This window comes from Salmo salar, chromosome ssa26 (genome assembly GCF_905237065.1).
Source record: "Salmo salar chromosome ssa26, Ssal_v3.1, whole genome shotgun sequence".
Taxonomy (NCBI): domain Eukaryota; kingdom Metazoa; phylum Chordata; class Actinopteri; order Salmoniformes; family Salmonidae; genus Salmo; species Salmo salar.
In genome coordinates, this window is record NC_059467.1 from 46,559,146 (window position 1) to 46,578,032 (window position 18,887).

General features: G+C 46.3%; 1 protein-coding gene across 1 annotated transcript in view; it reads left to right on the forward strand.

Annotated features, from left to right (window-relative positions):
- Positions 1 to 21: 21 nt before the first annotated feature.
- Positions 22 to 18,887, forward strand: part of LOC106587912 (WASP homolog-associated protein with actin, membranes and microtubules) — a 30,146-nt gene continuing 11,280 nt past the window's right edge. Inside the window, exons 1-4 of the mRNA XM_045708771.1 lie at positions 22 to 706; positions 7,424 to 7,597; positions 10,935 to 11,085; positions 11,719 to 11,888. Coding sequence (XP_045564727.1) covers positions 128 to 706; positions 7,424 to 7,597; positions 10,935 to 11,085; positions 11,719 to 11,888 — 1,074 coding nt within the window. The 5' untranslated portion in view covers positions 22 to 127. The remainder of the gene's footprint in view (positions 707 to 7,423; positions 7,598 to 10,934; positions 11,086 to 11,718; positions 11,889 to 18,887) is intronic.

Sequence of the window (18,887 nt, forward strand, 5' to 3'; positions counted from 1 at the left end):
GGTCAAAGTTGAAGGTAAAGCGAACGCCACAGGAAACCCTACGTCATCGTTACAAATGGCGGACGTTGTAAACAAGGCAGAGGAATACAAGTTTTAGCTAGCTAGCAAGCTACATGTTTACCACAAAATGAATAGCATAGACTGCGAGCGTTTGGACAGCTTGGACGGCTGGGTCGCCATCAAAACGAACATATTCGAAGAAAACGAGACGTTCAAGCTTGGTTTTATCGTGCAGTGGAATGTTATCGAGTCCAAGTTCGCGGTCACCTGTCACAACAGAACTCTCCAGCGACAGAAGCGCAAAGACCAGCTTGCTGTCTGCGAAACCGAAACCAGCTGGGCCGGACTCTTCTCTGTTAACGACTTAAAAAATGTCCACCGTCAGTTTACAGGGGTCGGGGATGTCGTCGCACCCTATTTCCCCGACCTGTCGGACTTCAAGGAGGGTAACATTTGGGACATGATCTTTCTCAGCAGCAATCGGACGTTCAACCAAGATGATCAAGAGAGAGATCTGGATACACCTTGTCGTCAGCTGGAGAAGTACTTCAGCACTGCGATAGATATCTGTGGCAGGAAGATCGTGCTGGACTCGCTTTTCCCGCAGGACGAGCGAGATGTCGAGGAGTACTTTGAGAACATGCAGGAGTTTAAGAGGAAAACCATGCAGGATGAAGTCACCAGGGCTAAGGATCACCTTAGAAAGGTCAGTGGCCAATTTTAATTAGTGATCTATACAAGCTGTGGCCTGTCACTGTTCTTCAATCCTGGTCCTGCCACATGGGTTGGAAACTTTTGTTCCAGCCCAGCACTAACCAATCACTAGGCCTACGCCGTTTCTCATTTGAATCAGGAGTAGGCTACATTGCTGGGCTGGAACAAAAGCCTGCAGACTCAGGGGCCCCCCTTGAGGCATACCGGTAGTGTACTCTGCTTACCGATGCCCCCACTATCCACTAATCAAGTCACTGTGAGTAAACCCTAAAAATGTCTGTCCAACATTAGGCATTTAAATCCCCTCATGACATTGGGATAGACACCCTTCCACCCTGGTTCACATAGGGGGTTTAATAAAGATGCAGTGTCACTGTCGTCACTATTGTTGCAATATGACAACACGTGAGAAGGAAAACATGACCAATCCTGCTCCCAGCTGGTTGATAATCCAGTCATGCTTCATTCCTGTTACTTATGTTGTTATCACCCTGCAAGGTGTTCTCCCCTGAGGTCTTGGCTAGAAACAGGGAGATTGGCCTGTCATTCATTCTCTGTTTCTATGTTGACAGTACTTTTAGGCTAATTATTTTAATTTAACTAGGCAAGTCAGTTAAAAACGAATTCTTATTTACAATGACAGCCAGTGGGAAACAGGGGCAAATTTTTACCTTGTCAGCTCGGGGATTTCGGTTACTGGCCCAACGCTCTAACCACTAGGCTACCTGCTGGTTACTGGCCCAACACTCTAACCACTAGGCTACCTGCTGGTTACTGGCCCAATGCTCTAACCACTAGACTACCTGCTGGTTACTGGCCCAACACTCTAACCACTAGACTACCTGCTGGTTACTGGCCCAACGCTCTAACCACTAGGCTACCTGCTGGTTACTGGCCCAACGCTCTAACCACTAGGCTACCTGCTGGTTACTGGCCCAACGCTCTAACCACTAGGCTACCTGCTGGTTACTGGCCCAACGCTCTAACCACTAGGCTACCTGCTGGTTACTGGCCCAACGCTCTAACCACTAGGCTACCTGCTGGTTACTGGCCCAACGCTCTAACCACTAGGCTACCTGATGGTTACTGGCCCAACGCTCTAACCACTAGACTACCTGCTGGTTACTGACCCAACACTCTAACCACTAGGCTACCTGATAGCCAATGACACTATGTATTAGAGCCCAACTAATATGGTTTTGGGGTCCGATACCTTAGCCTAGTGTTTCACAGTGTCATTTTCCCAAACTGAATTCTCATAAAATTGCCATCCAATTCGGCTTCTGCTTTCAAAAGTATCTCAGTAGAACATGAAGAATAAACTATAGCCATTGAATTCCGCTGTGCTGATATACCGTGCATTATAGGAAAATAATGCACGCTCTAGAATGGCCTTCAAGCCAATCAGAGACAAGTATTCAAGTACTGCTACTCTCTGTTCATCATATATGCATAGTCACTTTAACCATATCTACATGTACATACTACCTCAATCAGCCTGACTAACCGGTGTCTGTATGTAGCCTCGCAACTGTTATAGCCTCGCTACTTTTATAGCCTCGCTACTATTATTCACTGTCTTTTTACTGTTGTTTTATTTCTTTACTTACCTATTGTTCACCTAATACCTTTTTTGCACTATTGGTTAGAGCCTGTAAGTAAGCATTTCACTGTAAGGTCTACACCTGTTGTATTCGGCGCACGTGACAATGAAACTGATTTGAACAATGTCATGGTATGAACTGTGTTAAAGCAGATAGGCTTTATAAAGCCGTTCAAACGGCAGATACATGACTTAGTTTTTACACTGTTGCTACTCGCTGTTTATTATCTATGCATAGTCACTTCACCCCTTCCATACATGTACAAATTACCTCAACTAACCTGTACCCCCACACATTGACTCAGTACCGATACCCCCTGTATATAGCCTCCTTATTGTTATGTCATTTTATTGTTACTTAAAAAAATATCTAAACTCTATTTTTTTAACTGCATTGTTGGTTAAGGGCTTGTAAGTAAGCATTTCACGGTAAGGTCTACACCTGTTGTATTCGGCGCATGTGACAAATAACATTTGATTTGATTTCTCTCTCCCTATTATCCATGCACAACCCTGTGCATGAATGTAGGCCTGTACAGTGTCTATATACACAACAACCAAGATAGTAGCACATATAAAGATGTTTCAAAGGCAGAAAAAATGTATTCTTCTCTCCTTATTCCCTGTACCATGCTGCTCTAATCCTGTGGGTCTGAGGTGAGCACTGAGGCTGGATTAGCTTGGCAAGAGAGTGGAGATGTTTAAGAGGAAGAGAGAGCGAGAGAGAGGAGATGTTTAAGAGGGGGAGAGAGAACGATCTGAGAGACAAGGCAAAAAGGGCCTTCTATGCCATCAAAAGGAACAACATTCGACATCCCAATTATTAGGATCTGGCTAAAAATACTTGAATCATTTCTAGAACCCATTGCCCTTTATGGTTGTGAAGTCTGGGGTACGCTCACCAACCAAGAATTCACAAAATGGGACAACCACTAAATTCAGACTCTGCATGTAGAATTCTTCAAGAAAATCCTCCATGTACCATGTAAAGCACCAAGTAATGCATGCAGAGCCGAATTAGGCCGATACCCGCTAATTATCAAAATCCAGAAAAGAGATGTTAAATTCTACAACCACATAAAAAGAAGCGAATCCCAAACCTTCCATAACAAAGCCATCACCTACAGAGAGATGAACCTGGAGAAGAGTCCCCTAACCAAGCTGGTCCTGGGGCTCTGTTCACAAACACAAACAGACCCCACAGAGCCCCAGGACAGCAACACAATTAGACCCAACCAAGTCATTAGAAAACAAAAAGATAATTACTTGACACATTGGAAAGAGTAAACTGGAACGCTATTTGGCCCTAAACAGAGAGTACGCAGTGGCAGAACACCTGACCACTGTGACTGATCCAAAATTAAGGAATGTTTTGAATATGTAGAGACTCAGTGAGCATGGCCTTGCTATTGAGGAAGGTCGCCGTAGGCAGACCTGGCTCTCAAGAGAAGACAGGCTATGTGCACACAGCCCACAAAATGAGGTGGAAACTGAGCAGCACTTCCTAACCTCCTGCCAAATGTATGACCATATTAGAGACACATATTTCCCTCAGATCCACAAAGACTTTGAAAACAAATCCAATTTTGATAAACTCCCATATCTACTCGGTGAAATACCACATGGTGCCATCACAGCTGCAATATTTGTGACCTGTTGCCACAAGAAAAGGTCAACCAGTGAAGAACAAACACCATTGTAAATACAACCCATATTTATGTTTCTTTATTTTCCCTTTTGTACTTTAACTATTTTCACATCACTACAACTCTGTATATAGCCATAATGACATTTGAAATCTATCTATTCCTTTGAAACTTGTGAGTGTACATTTTTTTGTTTATTTCACTTTATTTATTATCTATTTCACTTGCTTTGGCAATAGAGAGAGACAGTCCTGAAAGGCCAATGAGGGAGAGAGAATGATTTTTTGAATTTGTTTTATTTAACTAGGCAAGTCAGTTAAGAAGAAATTCTTATTTACAATGACGGCCTACACCGGCCAAACCCGGACGACGCTGAGCCAATTGTGCGCCGCCCTATGGGTCTCCCAATCACGGCCGGTTGTGATTCAGCCTGGATTCGAACCAGGGACTGTAGTGACGCCTCTTGTACACACACACAGGGAGTGAGAGAGAGAGAGAGAGAGAGAGAGAGAGAGAGAGAGAGAGAGAGAGAGAGAGAGAGAGAGAGATGCAAACCCAGTGAGTCACTGTCCTAAAGGTCAAGAAAGGAATAATAATTGTCCATATCAAAGGCAGATATGTAATTACTCTGTCTAATGAATGGATTCACCTACAAGGCATACAGCTGAAGTATGAACATAATACTAACATGACATGGCATTATTCTAGATCAGACAGGAAGAGGGAGAGAAGAGAGGGTGTCATAACCTAAAAGGCCCCAAGAGTCCCCTTTATAACATCGGAATTGTTGACCAATAGCATTACTGTAAAGTTAACCTCCAATCAGATATCAGACCTACAGGATGTAAAGACAGCTTCACAGAGGTTTGACGGAATGGGGATGGTCGAGAGCAGCACAGAGGTTTGACGGAATGGGGATGGTCGAGAGCAGCACAGAGGTTTGACGGAATGGGGATGGTCGAGAGCAGCACAGAGGTTTGACGGAATGGGGATGGTCGAGAGCAGCACAGAGAAGGCTGAATTCCTGAGAAGACAACACAACCGTTTACATAGAGCGTAATGAGTCACATTCGGGGGCTCGACAGCCCTACATAATTCTCCCTTGATTCTGGATCAGACAGAAGTGTTAAAAACCAGACGGGACTGTAGTCACTGTAGACAGTCTTCAGACCAGCAGTTCAGGGTCCTAGCAGCGTCACTTCAGGAGGGTCTTTTTGACCGGTAGCATTGTCTTCTGCTTTAGACATGCAAATGTCCTTCGGTAACACCTTCCTGCATGCAAGCTAGGAAGGAATGCTCCATTCTTCTTTGTAAGAGCAAAACACAGAGACTGAAGGTACGCCAAGACATCACAGATTCATTGAACGTAAAATAGTGTGTTTATCTGATTGGGTTGGTCAATAGCAACTTCAGATGTGGTTTTATAAAGTCAAAAGTTGATCAGAGCTCACTGCATCATAAAATACAGTATATTTTTAATTAAAACTCTCCAAAACTCCTCCCTTTGAGAGGAAATGGATTTGCCCTGAAAATTAGAACAAAATAACCATCATCTCAAAACAATTCTTGCAAGTTAAATCAAAAACATCTTTCAAGCAACTAAATCAAATGATGGGGTAAGAGTTGGTTTCACAAGCAGTTTGTAATGAAGTGTAGCATCTCAGTTTACAGCACCCAACATTAGCATACCAATGGTGAAGGTTCCAAAGCCATTCTGTGGGAAACAAGGCAGTGATTTCATAGTACACACATCTATACATTCAGATGGACTTAGCCATATGCAGTACGTAGAGGACAACTATTATTTGAGTAACAGGAGCCATTACATTTAGTCTAGCAATCTGTATACAAAATAATAATAATTCACAAATGTAGCCTATATAGCCATCACAAGTGGATATAGAAACGATTGAGTTGTAAATGAAGAATTGGTTCCCACGTCAAGTCAAATAATCAGTTCTAACACCTCTCTGTGTGTCATGTAGAGACGACCTAGCCGGACCGCGTAGGGACGACCTAGCCGGACCGCGTAGGGACGGCCTAGCCGGACCGCGGCCTAGCCGGACCGCGGCCTAGCCGGACCGCGCCGCGGCCTAGCCGGACCGCGTAGAGATGACCTAGCCGGACCGCGTAGAGATGACCTAGCCGGACTGCGGCCTAGCCGGACCGCGTAGAGATGACCTAGCCGGACAGCGGCCTAGCCGGACCGCGTAGAGATGACCTAGCCGGACAGCGGCCTAGCCGGACCGCCTAGAGATGACCTAGCCGGACAGCGGCCTAGCCGGACCGCGTGTAGACGACCTAGCCGGACCGCGTGTAGACGACCTAGCCGGACCGCGGCCAGACGACCTAGCCGGACCGCGGCCAGACGGCCTAGCCGGACCGCGACCTAGCCGGACTGCGTGTAGACGACCTAGCCGGACCGCGGCCTAGCCGGACTGCGTAGAGGAGACCTAGCCGGACCGCGACCTAGCCGGACTGCGTGTAGACGACCTAGCCAGACCGCGTGTAGGCGACCTAGCCAGACCGCGACCTAGCCGGACCGCGTGTAGACGACCTAGCCGGACCGCGTGTAGACGACCTAGCCGGACCTCGTAGAGACGACCTAGCCGGACCGCGGCATAGCCGGACCGCGTGTAGACGACCTAGCCGGACCGCGGCCTAACTGGACCGCGTGTAGTCGACCTAGCCGGACCGCGTGTAGACAACCTAGTGGGACCGCAGACTAGCTGGACCGCGTAGAGATGACCTAGCTGGACCGCGGCATAGCCGGACCGCGTGTAGACGACCGAGGCGGACCGCGTAGAGACGACCTAGCCTGACCGCGGCCTAGCCGAACCGCGTAGAGACGGCCTAGCCGGACCGCGTAGAGACGACCTAGCCTGACCGCGGCCTAGCTGGACCGCGTAGAGACGACCTAGCCGGACCGCGTGTAGACGACCTAGTGGGACCGCAGACTAGCCAGACCGCGTAGAGACGACCTAGCCAGACCGCGTAGAGACGACCTAGCCAGACCGCGTAGACGACCTAGCCGGACCGCGTAGAGACGACCTAGCCGGACCGCGTAGAGACGACCTAGCCGGACCACGGCCTATGGAACAGTGGGACATTAAGGCCACATCAAGTCATGGTAGATTAGATGTGGGATACTCAGGCCACATCAAGTCATGGTAGAATAGATCTTCATAGATAAATTAAACAAGACCTATATATCTGTCTGTCATCATAACGGCATATAAAGGAATTCATACAGGAATTCATACAGTGACTGGACTTTGACTTCTTGCTTCACCTGAAGTTGGACGTAGTTCATTCCACAGGTCATAAAGTGAATTAGCAGTCACCTGACAAATACATTATATTTTTTGTATACGTGAGATACTGTAATACGCTAGTCTGTTTCGTGTAAATATAATTTGATTGATTAGCCTAATAGATGAATGTATTGATTGATTGACAGATCCTCCAGAGTCATGGAGCTGCAGACAGAATGATCCTACTGCTACAGATCTACCACGAGGAGGACCTAGCCTACCAGGACCTGGTCACCGTAGCAACCACCTTCTACCAGTACCTGCTGCAACCCTTCAGAGACATGAGAGAACTGGCAGGGCTCTACAAGATGGAGATACTGGTAGGTGGACGCGCACACACACACACACACACACACACACACACACACACACACACACACACACACACACACACACACACACCCCTCCCTTCAGGGACATGAGAGAACTGACAGGGCTCTTACCAAATGGAGATACTGGTCTCCATCACTAAGCTGAGGTCAAAGCCACATTTCAGTCATTTAGAATACAAATATGCTCTGCCACGTTCACAGAAGTCAAATAATCAACGTTTTGAATTCTATTATCATTTTCATCTCATTTTGTGCCCAAATCAACTCATTTGTGAATACCTCTAATTTCTCTTTTTGAAACGTGAGGGGGAAAAGCTGTGTTCTTTCAACATGGTGATGAGAGACCCTAACTTTCAGTGGTTTTGTCCTAAACCCTTATGCAACATGTATACAAAAGTATGTGGACACCCTTTCAAATTAGTGGATTCAGGTATTTCAGCCGCACCCGTTGCTGACAGGTGTATAAAATTGAGCACACAGCCACGCAAGCTCCATAGACAAACATTGGCAGTAGAATGGCCTTAATGAAGAGGTCAGTGACTTTCAACGTGGCACCGTCATAGTATGCCACCTTTCCAACAAGTCAGTTCGTCAAAGGCCACACAAGCTCACAGAACGGGAGTGCTGAAGCACGTAGCGCGTAAATAATCGTCTGTCCTCTGTTACAACTCTCACTACCGAGTTCCAAACTGCCTCTGGAAGCAACGTCAGCACAATAACTGTTCGTCGGGAGCTTCATGAAATGGGTCTCCATGGCCGAGCAGCCGCACACATAAGCTTAAAATCACCACGGGCAATGCCAAGCGTCGGCTGGAGTGGTGTAAAGCTCGCCGTCATTGGACTCTGGAGCAGTGGAAACGCGTTCTCTGGAGTAATGAATCACGCTTCACTATCTGGCAGTCTGATGGACGAATCTGGGTTTGGCCGATGCCAGGAGAACGCTACCTGCCCAAATGCATAGTGCCAACTGTAAAGTTTGGTGGAGGAGGAATAATGTTCGGGAGCTGTTTTTCATGGTTTTGGTCCCTTCGTTCCAGTGAGAGAGATCTTAACACTACAGCATACAATGACATTCTAGCAAATATTTTGGCAAAGCCATTTCCTGTTTCAGCATGACAATGCCCCTGTGCACAAAGCGAGGTCTGTACAGAAATGGTCAAAATTGGTGTGGAAGAACTTGACTGGCCTGCACAGGAGCCCTAACATCAACCCAATCGAACACCTTTGTGATGAATTGGAACGCCGACTGCGAGCAGGCCTAATCGCCCAACATCGGTGCCCGACCTCACTAATGCTTTTGTGGCTGAATGGAAGCAAGTCCCCGCAGCAATGTTCCAACATCTAGTGGAAAGCCTTCCCAGAAGAGTGGAGGCTGTTATCGCAGCAAAGGGGGGACCAACTCCAAATTAATGCCCATGATTTTGGAATGAGATGTTGGACGACAGTTGTCCAAATACTTTTGGTCATATAGTGTATGTCTGTGTCCCTCTTTCTGCGTTTTAAACAGGCAGGCCAAATAATTGGTGACGCTGATCTGATCAGTCAAAAAAACAATTTGTGAAAAGAATATTGTAAAAGAATTGGTCTGCCTGTCTAAACGCAGCCACAGTGTCTCTGGAGGAGGAGCTGGGTCCTAAACCCCCCGATGTCGCTGTTCTAAACCCCCCCGATGTCGCTGTTCTAAACCCCCCCCGATGTCGCTGTTCTAAACCCCCCCGATGTCGCTGTTCTAAACCCCCCGATGTCGCTGTTCTAAACCCCCGATGTCGCTGTTCTAATCCCCCCCGATGTCGCTGTTCTAATCCCCCCCGATGTCGCTGTTCTAATCCCCCCGATGTCGCTGTTCTAATCCCCCCCCGATGTCGCTGTTCTAATCCCCCCCCGATGTCGCTGTTCTAATCCCCCCCGATGTCGCTGTTCTAATCCCCCCGATGTCGCTGTTCTAATCCCCCCCGATGTCGCTGTTCTAATCCCCCCGATGTCGCTGTTCTAATCCCCCCCCGATGTCGCTGTTCTAATCCCCCCCCGATGTCGCTGTTCTAATCCCCCCCGATGTCGCTGTTCTAATCCCCCCCGATGTCGCTGTTCTAATCCCCCCCCGATGTCGCTGTTCTAATCCCCCCCGATGTCGCTGTTCTAATCCCCCCCCGATGTCGCTGTTCTAATCCCCCCCGATGTCGCTGTTCTAATCCCCCCGATGTCGCTGTTCTAATCCCCCCGATGTCGCTGTTCTAATCCCCCCGATGTCGCTGTTCTAAACCCCCCCGATGTCGCTGTTCTAATCCCCCCCGATGTCGCTGTTCTAAACCCCCCGATGTCGCTGTTCTAAACCCCCCGATGTCGCTGTTCTAAACCCCCCGATGTCGCTGTTCTAAACCCCCCGATGTCGCTGTTCTAATCCCCCCCATGTCGCTGTTCTAATCCCCCCCGATGTCGCTGTTCTAATCCCCCCCCGATGTCGCTGTTCTAATCCCCCCCGATGTCGCTGTTCTAATCCCCCCCCGATGTCGCTGTTCTAATCCCCCCCCGATGTCGCTGTTCTAATCCCCCCCCGATGTCGCTGTTCTAAACCCCCCGATGTCGCTGTTCTAATCCCCCGATGTCGCTGTTCTAATCCCCCCGATGTCGCTGTTCTAATCCCCCCGATGTCGCTGTTCTAAACCCCCCCGATGTCGCTGTTCTAATCCCCCCGATGTCGCTGTTCTAATCCCCCCCCGATGTCGCTGTTCTAATCCCCCCCGATGTCGCTGTTCTAAACCCCCCGATGTCGCTGTTCTAAACCCCCCCGATGTCGCTGTTCTAAACCCCCCCCGATGTCGCTGTTCTAAACCCCCCCGATGTCGCTGTTCTAATCCCCCCGATGTCGCTGTTCTAAACCCCCCCGATGTCGCTGTTCTAAACCCCCCGATGTCGCTGTTCTAATCCCCCCGATGTCGCTGTTCTAAACCCCCCCGATGTCGCTGTTCTAAACCCCCCCGATGTCGCTGTTCTAAACCCCCCGATGTCGCTGTTCTAATCCCCCCCGATGTCGCTGTTCTAATCCCCCCCCGATGTCGCTGTTCTAAACCCCCCCCGATGTCGCTGTTCTAACCCCCCCCGATGTCGCTGTTCTAATCCCCCCCGATGTCGCTGTTCTAATCCCCCCCCGATGTCGCTGTTCTAATCCCCCCCGATGTCGCTGTTCTAATCCCCCCCCGATGTCGCTGTTCTAATCCCCCCCGATGTCGCTGTTCTAATCCCCCCCGATGTCGCTGTTCTAATCCCCCCCCATGTCGCTGTTCTAGAATGTAAAGCCTTTCTTCTGTTCTCTCCTGGCCCCTATCAGAAGTCTCTGGATGAGGAGGAGCTGGGTCCTAAGAGGATAGGAGCACTGGAGAGAGAGGCGGAGGAGTGGAGGAGGAGAGGAGAGGATGCAGTCTCCTCCATACAGGACATCACAGTCAGCTACTTCATAGAAACTTCTAAAGCCCTTGGAGGTAGAGAGAGTGTGTGTGTGTGTGTGTGTGTGTGTGTGTGTGTGTGTGTGTGTGTGTATATATATATATATATATATATGAAGCATTAAGAGCCCCTTATAGCAGCTCTCCAGACCCTCTCAGCTGTCTCCCCCTTTTAGAGCAGCTCTCCAGATCCTCTCAGCTGCCCCCCCTTTTAGAGCAGCTCTCCAGACCCTCTCCGTCCCCCCCTCATCCTTTAGAGCAGCTCTCCAGACCCTCTCCGTTTCACCCCCCCCTTTAGAGCAGCTCTCCAGACCCTCTGTTGCCCCCCCCTTTAGAGCAGCTCTCCAGACCCTCTCCGTTGCCCCCCCTCATCCTTTAGAGCAGTTCTCCAGACCCTCTCCGTTTCACCCCCGCCCCTTTAGAGCAGCTCTCCAGACCCTCTGTTGCCCCCCCCTTTAGAGCAGCTCTCCAGACCCTCTGTTGCCCCCCCCTCCTTTAGAGGAGCTCTCCAGACCCTCTCAGGTGCCCCCCCTCCTTTAGAGCAGCTCTCCAGACCCTCTCAGGTGCCCCCCCCCCTCCTTTAGAGCAGCTCTCCAGACCCTCTCAGTTGCATATAGGGGAAACCCTGTGCCAAATGTACCTGTCTGTGTGGTTGATCTGTGTTGGCAGGTATGCTGCGTGTGATGGAGGAGGATAAGCGTGGTTTTGGCCAGGCTTCCTGGGCCTCAGCAGCTCCTAGACTGGAGAAGCTGCGTTTCCTGCTGGCTAAAGAGACCCTGCAACACATGAGAGCTACTGAGATGTGTCTGCACCGCAAGAAACACACCATCAGAGAGAAGGTAGTGTGTGTGTTTGTTTTAAGAGGTCATTCTCTGAATTAGTATTCCTATCTGATCAGATTCCCTGGGAGTGTGTCTCTCTCTCTCTGTCTGTAGCTGTGTCTCTCTCTCTCTGTCTGTAGCTGTGTCTCTCTCTCTCTGTCTGTAGCTGTGTCTCTCTCTCTCTGTCTGTAGCTGTGTCTCTCTCTCTCTGTCTGTAGCTGTGTCTCTCTCTCTGTCTGTAGCTGTGTCTCTCTCTGTCTGTAGCCGTGTCTCTCTCTCTCTGTCTGTAGCTGTGTCTCTCTCTGTCTGTAGCTGTGTCTCTCTCTCTCTGTCTGTAGCTGTCTCTCTCTCTCTGTCTGTAGCTGTGTCTCTCTCTCTCTGTCTGTAGCTGTGTCTCTCTCTCTCTGTCTGTAGCTGTGTCTCTCTCTCTCTGTCTGTAGCTGTGTCTGTAGCTGTGTCTCTCTCTCTCTCTCTCTCTGTCTGTAGCCGTGTCTGTAGCTGTGTCTCTCTCTCTCTGTCTGTCGCTGTGTCTCTCTCTCTCTGTCTGTAGCTGTGTCTCTCTCTCTCTGTCTGTAGCTGTGTCTGTAGCTGTGTCTCTCTCTCTCTCTCTCTCTGTCTGTAGCCGTGTCTGTAGCTGTGTCTCTCTCTCTCTCTCTCTGTCTGTAGCTGTGTCTCTCTCTCTCTGTCTGTAGCTGTGTCTGTAGCTGTGTCTCTCTCTCTCTCTCTGTCTGTAGCCGTGTCTGTAGCCGTGTCTGTAGCCGTGTCTCTCTCTGTCTGTAGCTGTGTCTCTCTCTGTCTGTAGCTGTGTCTCTCTCTCTCTGTCTGTAGCTGTGTCTCTCTCTCTGTCTGTAGCCGTGTCTGTAGCCGTGTCTCTCTCTGTCTGTAGCCGTGTCTCTCTCTGTCTGTAGCCGTGTCTCTCTCTGTCTGTAGCTGTGTCTCTCTCTGTCTGTAGCTGTGTCTCTCTCTCTCTGTCTGTAGCTGTGTCTCTCTCTCTGTCTGTAGCTGTGTCTCTCTCTCTCTGTCTGTAGCTGTGTCTCTCTCTCTGTCTGTAGCTGTGTCTCTCTCTCTGTCTGTAGCTGTGTCTCTCTCTCTGTCTGTAGCTGTGTCTCTCTCTCTGTCTGTAGCTGTGTCTCTCTCTCTGTCTGTAGCTGTGTCTCTCTCTCTCTGTCTGTAGCTGTGTCTCTCTCTCTGTCTGTAGCTGTGTCTCTCTCTCTGTCTGTAGCTGTGTCTCTCTCTCTGTCTGTAGCTGTGTCTCTCTCTCTGTCTGTAGCTGTGTCTGTAGCTCTGTCTCTCTCTCTCCGGGTCTTTGATCTTTCTATAGAGCTGAGTGTGAACAGAGAATTCCCCAGACAGACAGACAGACACCCCTCCAGCTGTATGTCTACATGTGTCAACTACCAACACTAGTCTGGATTCTGAACATCTCTCAACTCTAGGAACAAGAAAATAGCTTCTCAACTTTCAGAACTTTGTTGTTTCTTAATGGAAAATAAGAACCGTTTTTTCCATTTCCTGAAAAGTTTCTCTTTTGGAGATCAGAGCTTTTCATCCAACATCGATATGCAGAAACATTTATATTGTTTGACATCACATTGTAAGAAAACAGGTCAAGAGATTTGATCTGTGTAAATATATGGACTTCTGTATGGAATATCTATAGCTAACCCTCGTGGTAAAACTGTTGTCCAGTTTATTGTAGATATATTAGTGACCCAGTGAGAAGGTGTAACCCAGGCCATAATAAAGGTACTATACTGTGCGGCTACTCCTCTAGCCAGCCCCTCTCCTAACCAGGTGTGTTTGTTCCTCCTCCAGACTATCCCAGGTGATAACCATCAGTATCTGTATCCAGCCTCTGTCTGTTTTAGTGATGTCAGAACCCCCCTTTTGACCACTTAGTGTCAGTACTATATTCTCCCTCTACAGACGGGTTCTCTCCCACATTAACAATGTTCCTGTTGTCTTAGGTCTGGGAGTGCTGAGACTAGCAGTACTATATTATTCCTCTACAGACGGGTTCTCTCCCACATTAACAATGTTCCTGTTGTCTTAGGTCTGGGAGTGCTGAGACTAGCAGTACTATATTCTCCCTCTACAGACGGGTTCTCTCCCACATTAACAATGTTCCTGTTGTCTTAGGTCTGGGAGTGCTGAGACTAGCAGTACTATATTCTCCCTCTGCAGACGGGTTCTCTCCCACATTAACAATGTTCCTGTTGTCTTAGGTCTGGGAGTGCTGAGACTAGCAGTACTATATTATTCCTCTGCAGACGGGTTCTCTCCCACATTAACAATGTTCCTGTTGTCTTAGGTCTGGGAGTGCTGAGACTAGCAGTACTATATTATTCCTCTGCAGACGGGTTCTCTCCCACATTAACAATGTTCCTGTTGTCTTAGGTCTGGGAGTGCTGAGACTAGCAGTACTATATTATTCCTCTGCAGACGGGTTCTCTCCCACATTAACAATGTTCCTGTTGTCTTAGGTCTGGGAGTGCTGAGACTAGCAGTACTATATTATTCCTCTGCAGACGGGTTCTCTCCCACATTAACAATGTTCCTGTTGTCTTAGGTCTGGGAGTGCTGAGACTAGCAGTACTATATTCTCCCTCTGTAGACGGGTTCTCTCCCACATTAACAATGTTCCTGTTGTCTTAGGTCTGGGAGTGCTGAGACTAGCAGTACTATATTATTCCTCTGCAGACGGGTTCTCTCCCACATTAACAATGTTCCTGTTGTCTTAGGTCTGGGAGTGCTGAGACTAGCAGTACTATATTATTCCTCTGCAGACGGGTTCTCTCCCACATTAACAATGTTCCTGTTGTCTTAGGTCTGGGAGTGCTGAGACTAGCAGTACTATATTCTCCCTCTGTAGACGGGTTCTCTCCCACATTAACAATGTTCCTGTTGTCTTAGGTCTGGGAGTGCTGAGACTAGCAGTACTATATTATTCCTCTGCAGACGGGTTCTCTCCCACATTAACAATGTTCCTGTTGTCTTAGGTCTGGGAGTGCTGAGACTAGCAGTACTATATTATTCCTCTGCAGACGGGTTCTCTCCCACATTAACAATGTTCCTGTTGTCTTAGATCTGGGAGTGCTGAGACTAGCAGTACTATATTCAGTGCTTGACTTGTACTGTAATAGGTGCTTGTACTCATTTTGGGTGCAGGGGAGCTCCACAGTAGTTTCTAGTTAATATTCTGTAAGAGGAACAGGTGCTCCAGCAGTAGTTTGTAGTTAATATTCTATAAGAGGAACAGGAGCTCCAGCAGTAGTTTCTAGTTAATATTCTATAAGAGGAACAGGAGCTCCACAGTAGTTTCTAGTTAATATTCTATAAGAGGAACAGGAGCTCCAGCAGTAGTTTCTAGTTAATATTCTATAAGAGGAACAGGAGCTCCAGCAGTAGTTTCTAGTTAATATTCTATAAGAGGAACAGGAGCTCCAGCAGTAGTTTCTAGTTAATATTCTATAAGAGGAACAGGAGCTCCAGCAGTAGTTTCTAGTTAATATTCTATAAGAGGAACAGGAGCTCCAGCAGTAGTTTCTAGTTAATATTCTATAAGAGGAACAGGAGCTCCAGCAGTAGTTTCTAGTTAATATTCTATAAGAGGAACAGGAGCTCCAGCAGTAGTTTGTAGTTAATATTCTATAAGAGGAACAGGAGCTCCACAGTAGTTTCTAGTTAATATTCTATAAGAGGAACAGGAGCTCCAGCAGTAGTTTCTAGTTAATATTCTATAAGAGGAACAGGAGCTCCAGCAGTAGTTTCTAGTTAATATTCTATAAGAGGAACAGGAGCTCCAGCAGTAGTTTCTAGTTAATATTCTATAAGAGGAACAGGAGCTCCAGCAGTAGTTTCTAGTTAATATTCTATAAGAGGAACAGGAGCTCCAGCAGTAGTTTCTAGTTAATATTCTATAAGAGGAACAGGTGCTCCAGCAGTAGTTTCTAGTTAATATTCTATAAGAGGAACAGGAGCTCCAGCAGTAGTTTCTAGTTAATATTCTATAAGAGGAACAGGAGCTCCACAGTAGTTTCTAGTTAATATTCTATAAGAGGAACAGGCAATTTATTCTATAAGAGGAACAGGAGCTCCAGCAGTAGTTTCTAGTTAATATTCTATAAGAGGAACAGGAGCTCCAGCAGTAGTTTCTAGTTAATATTCTATAAGAGGAACAGGAGCTCCAGCAGTAGTTTCTAGTTAATATTCTATAAGAGGAACAGGAGCTCCAGCAGTAGTTTCTAGTTAATATTCTATAAGAGGAACAGGAGCTCCAGCAGTAGTTTCTAGTTAATATTCTATAAGAGGAACAGGAGCTCCAGCAGTAGTTTCTAGTTAATATTCTATAAGAGGAACAGGAGCTCCAGCAGTAGTTTCTAGTTAATATTCTATAAGAGGAACAGGAGCTCCAGCAGTAGTTTCTAGTTAATATTCTATAAGAGGAACAGGTGCTCCAGCAGTAGTTTCTAGTTAATATTCTATTAGAGGAACAGGAGCTCCAGCAGTAGTTTCTAGTTAATATTCTATAAGAGGAACAGGAGCTCCACAGTAGTTTCTAGTTAATATTCTATAAGAGGAACAGGTATTCTATAAGAGGAACAGGAGCTCCAGCAGTAGTTTCTAGTTAATATTCTATAAGAGGAACAGGAGCTCCAGCAGTAGTTTCTAGTTAATATTCTATAAGAGGAACAGGAGCTCCAGCAGTAGTTTCTAGTTAATATTCTATAAGAGGAACAGGAGCTCCAGCAGTAGTTTCTAGTTAATATTCTATAAGAGGAACAGGAGCTCCAGCAGTAGTTTCTAGTTAATATTCTATAAGAGGAACAGGAGCTCCAGCAGTAGTTTCTAGTTAATATTCTATAAGAGGAACAGGAGCTCCAGCAGTAGTTTCTAGTTAATATTCTATAAGAGGAACAGGTATTCTATAAGAGGAACAGGTGCTCCAGCAGTAGTTTCTAGTTAATATTCTATAAGAGGAACAGGAGCTCCAGCAGTAGTTTCTAGTTAATATTCTATAAGAGGAACAGGAGCTCCACAGTAGTTTCTAGTTAATATTCTATAATAGGAACAGGAGCTCCAGCAGTAGTTTCTAGTTAATATTCTATAAGAGGAACAGGAGCTCCAGCAGTAGTTTCTAGTTAATATTCTATAAGAGGAACAGGTATTCTATAAGAGGAACAGGTGCTCCAGCAGTAGTTTCTAGTTAATATTCTATAAGAGGAACAGGAGCTCCACAGTAGTTTCTAGTTAATATTCTATAAGAGGAACAGGTGCTCCAGCAGTAGTTTCTAGTTAATATTCTATAAGAGGAACAGGTGCTCCAGCAGTAGTTTGTAGTTAATATTCTATAAGAGGAACAGGAGCTCCAGCAGTAGTTTCTAGTTAATATTCTATAAGAGGAACAGGTGCTCCAGCAGTAGTTTCTAGTTAATATTCTATAAGAGGAACAGGAGCTCCAGCAGTAGTTTCTAGTTAATATTCTATAAGAGGAACAGGAGCTCCAGCAGTAGTTTCTAGTTAATATTCTATAATAGGAACAGGAGCTCCAGCAGTAGTTTCTAGTTAATATTCTATAAGAGGAACAGGAGCTCCAGCAGTAGTTTCTAGTTAATATTCTATAAGAGGAACAGGAGTTTATTTATTCTATAAGAGGAACAGGTGCTCCAGCAGTAGTTTCTAGTTAATATTCTATAAGAGGAACAGGAGCTCCAGCAGTAGTTTCTAGTTAATATTCTATAAGAGGAACAGGATCTCCAGTAGTTTCATATTCTATAAGAGGAACAGGAGCTCCAGCAGTAGTTTCTAGTTAATATTCTATAAGAGGAACAGGAGCTCCAGCAGTAGTTTCTAGTTAATATTCTATAAGAGGAACAGGAGCTCCAGCAGTAGTTTCTAGTTAATATTCTATAAGAGGAACAGGAGCTCCAGCAGTAGTTTCTAGTTAATATTCTATAAGAGGAACAGGAGCTCCAGCAGTAGTTTCTAGTTAATATTCTATAAGAGGAACAGGAGCTCCACAGTAGTTTCTAGTTAATATTCTATAAGAGGAACAGGAGCTCCACAGTAGTTTCTAGTTAATATTCTATAAGAGGAACAGGTGCTCCAGCAGTAGTTTCTAGTTAATATTCTATAAGAGGAACAGGTGCTCCAGCAGTAGTTTCTAGTTAATATTCTATAAGAGGAACAGGAGCTCCAGCAGTAGTTTCTAGTTAATATTCTATAAGAGGAACAGGAGCTCCACAGTAGTTTCTAGTTAATATTCTATAAGAGGAACAGGTGCTCCAGCAGTAGTTTCTAGTTAATATTCTATAAGAGGAACAGCAGCTCCACAGTAGTTTCTAGTTAATATTCTATAAGAGGAACAGGTGCTCCAGCAGTAGGACATTTGAGGTGCTGGTACTCAGCTCCAGTGAGCTCCTGCCTAAGTCAACCACATACTATATTATACTATGTTGTGTTGTGAGTTCTAACAACCATACAATGATATATACCTATATACTGTTCTGTCCTAGACTGTTGTGTAGTGTTATAACCATACTGGAATTGTTATAACCATAGTGTTCTATATTCTATCCTAGACTGTTATGTAGTGTTGTAACCATACTGGAACTGTTATAAACAGTGTTCTATATTCTATATTAGATGTTATGTAGTGTTATAACCATACTAGAACTGTTATAACCATAGTGTTCGATATTGTATCCTAGATGGGAGGTCTGTCTGGCCAGGACCGGAGTGAACCAGAGACAGTAGATAGTACTGAAGATCTAGGTCATGTTATGTAGTGTTATAACCAAACTGGAACTGTTATAACCATAGTGTTCTATATTCTATCCTAGATGTTATGTAGTGTTATAACCATAGTGTTTTATATTGTATCCTAGATGGGAGGTCTGTCTGGCCAGGACCAGAGACAGTAGATAACCTAGAGCTTCAGTACTATGTTATGTAGTGTTATAACCATGCTGGAGCTGTCATAACCATAGTGTTCTATATTGTATCCTAGATGGGAGG